The 7,335-nt window shown below is 51.9% G+C and overlaps 1 protein-coding gene across 1 annotated transcript; it reads right to left on the bottom strand.

Annotated features, from left to right (window-relative positions):
• Positions 1-899: 899 nt before the first annotated feature.
• Positions 900-6,949, bottom strand: RETREG3 (reticulophagy regulator family member 3; the record flags this gene model as incomplete). Its single annotated transcript, XM_010162710.1, has 8 exons — positions 900-1,333; positions 1,809-1,941; positions 2,466-2,545; positions 3,049-3,186; positions 3,611-3,695; positions 4,390-4,516; positions 5,634-5,664; positions 6,843-6,949. Coding segments are annotated over 8 exons (1,135 nt in total), but the record flags the coding sequence as incomplete, so codon positions are not given.
• Positions 6,950-7,335: the final 386 nt, after the last annotated feature.

Consider the following 7,335-nt stretch of genomic DNA (forward strand, 5'->3'; position numbering starts at 1 on the left):
AGGCTGGGGAGCAGCAACCATCCCCAGGACCAGAACAAAGCTGGCTGGGCAGAGCAGCTCCACCTCCTCCCTCCTCCAGAGAGCCCGGCCCCAGCAGCTCCCCAGGAGGGCAGGGTCCACGCCGGAGGTGCCAGAGGAGAAGAGGGGAGTTCTAGCAAAACTGTGAGTCCATTATTTTTAGGAAAGCAACACAAGAGCAGCTGCCACACGTAGATGTTCTTTGCAGGACTCTGGTCATCACAGTAGATGTCTTATTGCCATTGTGTCTCTTACAAAACAGCATCACTAGAAGCTGGAGCAGATGAGGGGTCACTGCAGTACAAACGCTGGCTGTCCCCCGCCCTGTCCACACCAGGGGCACGGGGGCTGTTCCACCCGGGGCTGGATATTGCTGGGAAAGAAGACTTGGATTCTGTGCACGTTCTGGGGGTGGGGAGTGGTGATCTTAAAGACAGGACAGCACTAAGTCCCAGACACAGTCTGAGGGGAAACCAGTCCCAGCGACCTGGTTACGCATCGGCCGCGGAAGGTCGGCTTCACGATTGTCCCCGGCGATGCTGTCGGTCTGAGCAGTGGCCTCTAGAGCTGCAGACACCAGGTTTATTGTCTTGGGTGAGGAAGTTTGGAGCAAGCAGCATCCTGGCAGACAGGACAGGGCAGGGCAACACATGGGTGATTGTGGAGCGATCACATCAACGTCTTTTCCCTACGAATTACCAGTGTAGTTTATTTTAAAATCCAAGTGAGGCAGAGTCACAGGTCACAGTGGTGCTCCCAGCCAGGACCGGCTGTCACGTCACTCGCACTCAGGAGACAATCTCAAACTGTGCAAGGTTTTTCCTTCCAGGATTCCCCTCCATGATGCGTAGTAGAAAACCAGAGGGAGGTGGTGGGGTTGTTTACTGGCCACGTGAGCCAGCAGGATCCAGCTGGTTCAGCTCTGATTGATCCAGCAGTTCAAAGTCATCCCCTTCCGCATCAGTGTCCAAGTCTGAGCTGGCCGACCTAAGGAAAGTCTTTGCACCTCTCTGGGGATTGTCACCACGTGAGGAGCCTGGCTGAGGGGCTCCTGACAGTGCCAGCTGGATCATCCCCCTGGTGACAAACCCAGCTATGTTGTCAGTAAGATTCTGTACAGGTGGCAGCAGGTCGGGTTCCTCCTGGTCATACGGGAAATGCAGCTCCTCCGGCGCCGGCGGGCGGTACGCCAGGCTGGGGATCCCTATGCTGGTGTCATCTTCGTCATCTATGCCAGTTGCTTCCGGGTTTATGGAAGGGAAGTCAGGGAGATCCCTGGCAAAAGATTCTTCTGGGTCACTGTGACCATCCAGGTCTAGAAGAGGAGAAAGTGCTGTAAGCACCAGAGCACACACCAAACACCCGCCGGCAAGGGCAGCGCCGGCAGCTGGGCCATCGCCTCGCCGAGCGCCTCCCGCCACCTCACAGACCAAACGCTGCTCAATCTCCCCCCACACAGCTCCCCGGGGTTACTCAGGGTGCTTCCTGACCTCCTGGTTCACTCGTGAGGAACACGGATGCTGAACCAGACACCCTCTGCCAGAGGGAAGCAGCCCCTCCCTCACAGACTCAGCACTGCAGCCCGTACCCCCGCAGCCAGAGACGGGCAGAGCTGGATCTGCCTTTGGGCAGCTGCTGTTGCTCTAATAAAACATCACAGGAATTAAGAAGGAAGCTCAGTTCTAAAAAAACAGGTAGTTGCATCTCATCTTAGCCAGCAAGACAGCATCAAACAGCCAGACCTCAAGGACAGATGACAATGTCTGCATCCTTCCTTCCACCCCTCTCACCTTCCGACCCCTCCGTCAGGGGCGTCTGGCCCCTCGAAAGGTTAAACATCCCGTTCTCGGTGTAGGAAACCTCAGCATCCGAGTGCTCCGAGTCAGAGATGGTCAGCTCCTTGGCCACCACAGAGTCATCTAACTTTGAAATAGGAGATAAAATTGAAAATGTCAATATGGGAAAGCTTATTCCTGTGTCTCAAGATAAAACATGTGATCCAGTAGCCACCAGTTAAACCCAGTCCGCATGGGAGGCTGGTATCTGAGGCTCACTTCACTGCCCAGTCTAGGAGACTGTAATTGGTACAAGCAGCGCTGGACACGGGTGAGTGAGACAGAATAGGAAAGACCTCTCTGAAAGAGAGACACTGGAACAGGTTCCCCAAGGAAGCTGTGGCTGCTCCTCCCTGGAAGTGTTGAAGGCCAGGTTGGATGAGGCTTTGAGCAACCTGGTCTAGTGGAAGGTGTCCCTGCTGCTGGCAGGGGGGTTGGGACTGGATGAGCTTTAAGGTCCTTTCCAATCCAAACCATTCTATGATTCTATGAAAGGAGAATATCCTCATCTGATTTCCCATCACAACTCAGCTACAAGGTGCTGGAGGAAGGGCCAGGCACTGAGTGTCCAGCAGTGCAGCCAGTTTGTTCTATGCAGCTGAGCTTTGTTACCTTGGGACAGAAGGCGGCGAGCTCCTCTTCGCTGTCACTCCTGTCATCCGCAGCCTCCTGATCCAGGGACCGGCCATGCACTGCCAGGAACCAGAGTCAGGACTTATTACTGCTGCCTGGACAGGGGTCTGCACAGGACCAGCCTAATGCTGAGCAGAGAAACCCTCAACTGGCAAGCTTGGACACAGCACAGCACAGCACAGCACAGCACAGCATGCTGTGTTCCACAGCAGAGCAACCCAATCATTTCTGACTTGGGCTGCTGCAGATCTTTTGCTGAGATGAAGAACATGTTGAGCAGCAACCTTGCACACTGAGACCTTCCTCTTTTTTCAGTCCAACTGCAGTATGGAACACACAGTTCTGGCAGCTGAGAAACAGAGTGGCTCAGCGCTGCGAAGAGCTGACACCAGCTGCTGACTGGGAGACGCCTGCGGAGGAAAAAAAAAAGCTGCAAGTATTTGCCAAGGGTGCTGAAGCCACAGCCATGCCACGCACACAGCCCCACCCCGCTGCGAGCCAGGGGCTCCATTCACAGCCTGTTTCAGGTACCAAGGGTCAGAAACACAGCACAGAAACTTACGTTGCTTCTCCCGCTGCTTTGAGATCATGTAGCCTCGAACGCTGAAATCCAGCCGCTGCAGAGCTGGCTCCAGCTTCATGTACATGCGGTGGCCCAGCCTGTGGTACACAGCCAGGGGCCACAGCAGGGTGAAGAGCACTGAGGTAAGTGGGAACGCTGATTAGAAGGTTGTTCAGGACTCTACTTGGCAAACATCTTGCCCGTGTAGTGGTGCAGTACAACACACACAGCGTGTGAGGTCTGAGCACTGCGGGCAGCGCTGGGGGAGGCAGATACAACTGCTGCAACCACCTCTGCCAGTCCAACAAAACAGAGAGGCCAGCCCATCAGTGCTCAGATCTGTCATTACCAAGCACTCAAACATGTTCTCTTTGGACCAGAGACCTTAGAGTCCTGGTCAAGAACCACCACATTCCAGGCAGAATGTATTATTTCAAATTTTGAAGCCATTCACACAAGCTTTCCTTTTGAGCAGCAGAGCCCCATCCCTCAGACACTCAGATCCCACTCATCTCTACCCCTTTCCACTTGTAAGTCTGTATTGGCACAGAGATCTACTTACACAGCAAGTACGAGAGCAAGAGACCAGGGATGTAACGGCCCAGGACAGCCAGGAAAGTAAAGACTCCACACACTAGAAGGCAAAACTGAAGACATGGGAGACAGTGAGTCTCAAGGTTAAGCAGTGGATTCACTCTGTTCTTGACCATCTCCTTCTCTGCAGACTCTAAGCCAAGTCAGGATCCTAATGACAGTGAAGCCTTCCCAGTGTCCAGCCACCCTGCCCCAGACTGGCACAGACACAGGAGGCACCTGGCTTCAGAGCACAGGCAGCTGTCTGTGCTCGGAGTATCACCAGCTTCCCAAAGCAGGGATGCTGAAAGCAAGGAAGAGGCTAAAGAAGACAAAACTCTTCCAAGTGAAGAGGACAAGGACAGTGCCACTGTGTCACAGGTTATTGCATAAGCCTCCAAAAAAGAAGAAAACAAAGAAAAAAAAAGGCTTGTCACACTTTCTCAGACTGTTAAAATCCAGTGAGGGAGATGAGTTTGGGTTTGGCAGCACTTTAAGAAGGTGGAAACCTCCAGAAGGAGCAGCTGCATTTTCACTTCACTAGTGCAACCAACATGCCAACACTCGCTTTCTCCTCCCTCCTCCACAACCTGATTATTCTGCCTGTGCTTTCTATTCCTCTCCACCACTCCACAGCCACGTTGTTGTGGGAGACCTCCCGTGTCTGAACGCATTCAGTCAGCGCTGGATGCCACCACAAAAGGATCCCAGTGGTCAGCAGAGGCTCCACACCAAACATGTTATTTGCTGAGGTCTGTACATTCTTACCTTCCCAGGGTTTTGCCTCTTGAAAATGAAGAGGTTACTCAAGAAGCTGGTGGCAGCCACCCATCCTTCAGCCAGGTGGTGACAGAGCTCTGGCACCCCCAGCAGCCGAGGGTGAACGTATCCCCAGCTGCAGGGAAGGGGAGAATTTGGGAACAGACGTTACTGCATTGGCATCAGCACAGAAATCACTCGTTCCAAACACTTGTCTCAGCACTACTTTCTCCTCTCCCCCAGCTGTGGGGCTCCAGAGGTGAGGGTCACCCTGCCTCTCTAAACACCACCTTGCCAAAAGCAGCACTGCTACATATGGCTCTAAAGCATCCCAGATCTGCAGCAGCTGAGGAGCACTGATTCCAGTCCCTCAGTCTTTTGGCTTAGACCAGCCCCCGTGCTACTGGGGGGGAAAGGGCAGTGCAGAAGCAAATCTGTTTGCTTTTATTCTGCATTTATTTGGTCAACTGCAACCTCCCAAGAATTCAGCACAAGGTTTACAAGCAGCCTTGCACCTTAATTAATATACTCAGTTGCTTTGCAGGGATTGTCTTTGGCAAGTTCTATTAGTGCTTCTTAACTGCTAGTCAGGAGCACGTGAAGATTAGGAACAGCAATTCCTTTGGTACTTGGGCCTCTTGCAAAATAAATAAATAAATTAATATTAATTAAAAATTATCACTTGGCAACAGTTCAAGTGATTTAAGTGGGAGCTGAGCAGCCAGTGCAGCTCGGCAGCACTGTCAGGCAGAAAGGTGTGGCCCAAAGCAGAGGAAGGTGTTATTAGCCAGACAACACCCCAGCATTTCTCAACCCATTATCAACGTTGCAGTCAGATCATAACTATGCAGTCACAACTTCTGGGACAAGCCTGTTAAACATTCCCTGGGGAATCTCAGAAGTTTTCATTATTTCCACACACACAAAAAAAAAAGCTCTGCTGTACTGGAAGCCCACACAAAAGGAATTGCTTTCAAGGCAGCAGCTCTAACTCAGGGGTGCAGGGGGAAAGGAGCAGGGGAAGTTTCACAGCTCTCAAGCAAGCACTGTTGGAGGTCAGTATGATTAAGGACAATATAAAGGTGTGGGCAAGTCAAAAACTTGTCACAAGGACTTGACAGAGTCCAGGGCTCCATCCTCCCTCCACTACACAGCTCCCTTCTCCCCTTGCTGCAAGGAGCCAGCGTGGCAGGGATCACAACAGGGTATCACAGCAAAGCAGCAAACAGCACAGGATTCAATTAGTTTCCTACCTCTCATTGTCTAATTCGTCAGGTCTCGCCACTAAAATATTAAGAACAGACACTACATTAGTTGCAAGGAATTTGCCATGAGAATGTTTAGCTCTTGGGGTTTAATTAAAGCTTTAATGAGCTGGGGAATACCTGGAAAATACATTAACTGTCATTAAGAACAGGAGACACATCACTCCACAGCACATTTTGAACGTGTGACACTGTAAGAGACTCTGCTTCCTGCTCCTCTGTATGTTGGACCTTGTCTGGACCAGGCTGTCCTCGTTAAGTGACAGGCATTAGCAAAACCCACCCCCTTCATCTCCCTCCTGCACCGCCCCAGACAGTGAAGGAAGAACAGCTTGGTGCTGGGACCCACCAGAGATTTCAGCCTTTCGATACCTTCTCACCCAGGCTGGGATTTGAAAAGTGACCCAGGGATGTCCCAGTGATCCCAACAAATCCCAGTCAAAGTTAGGAGGGAGCTGGACAGACCCTTCCTCATCACTTCAGCTGCAGAGCCTGAGCCAAGCTGCTGCTGGGAACCGAGCAGAGCTTTCACACCTTCTCAAGAACTAGAGAACACCAGCTGAAGTGGAAAGGTGGGAGTTGTACTTGCTAGTTAATTAGGGAACCACCTCGGAGACCACCCAAGCTGCTTCAAACCAACCTGTCCATGCAAAGCCAAAGGCTTCAGCCCGAGCTGCTCAGAGCAGCAGCACTCATGAGTGTATTAACATCAGAAACGACAGACAGAACATGTTTACTTAAAGTTTTAGAGTAACTTCATTAACCCTCCCCTTTCAAAGAGATCCCTACTCGACAGCAAGGCTGGGACTCATCCTAGAACATGAAGCTGGTTTGTTACAGGCTCTGAGGAAAGATCCTGACTTCACACATGCTTCAGTCTCTTGCTCTTGTCCTGAATGCTCAGGAGGTGAATCACTGCTCCAAAACCTGCCCTGGTTCACGTACACCACATGTTTCAAGGTTACAAGACAAACACCAGTGGCACAAGCATGAAAAAGCTCTTCTTATGTTTATATAGGTCAGGATTTTCCAACTCTAGGAATAACACATCTCCATTGTCCTTGTCTGCTTCTAGACTCACAAAGCAAAAACTCCAGGATTTTAACTGTTTAACTCCAGGTGCTGCAGAGCCTCTGTGGCTCTAGGGGTAAAAACAGCTCTTGATTTGCTGGTATCAACCCAAACAGTGCAACTTACCTCCAATTTCAGGCCAGATTTTGCTCTTCCACTGATCTAGACAAACTACTACTATAAGGGTAAATGCAACCAGGAACAGCAAGCGAAGAGAAGTCAGAGCAAAAAACCTACAGGGGAGAAACAAACAATGGGTACCGACCGGCTCCGTGTGAGACACACAAAGGGGGTAACACAAACAAACTCAAAACGAATCCCTCGGGGAGTTCCAGCCAGAGAAAAGCGAGGCAGAGCCAAGGGCTCAGCGCCCAGCCTGCCCACAAGGGTCCCTGCTGTCGGGCCCCTTCTCTGCTCCCATCATTTCCCATTTCCACACAGCCTGCGGCACGGCTCGCCCGGCCCAGGGGAGCAGAACCCGCTGCCCTTCCTCTGCCGCCCGCTCGGGGCTTTGCTGATCAGATTTGTGCTTCCAGAGAACAGGGAAAACACGCTGAGCTGAGGGGGACACCAGCACTCCCGGGCTCTCGGCTGCCGAGAGGCGACAGCCCCAAGCGCT

This window comes from Antrostomus carolinensis, unplaced genomic scaffold, assembly GCF_000700745.2.
Source record: "Antrostomus carolinensis isolate BGI_N321 unplaced genomic scaffold, ASM70074v2 scaffold49870, whole genome shotgun sequence".
Lineage (NCBI taxonomy): Eukaryota > Metazoa > Chordata > Aves > Caprimulgiformes > Caprimulgidae > Antrostomus > Antrostomus carolinensis.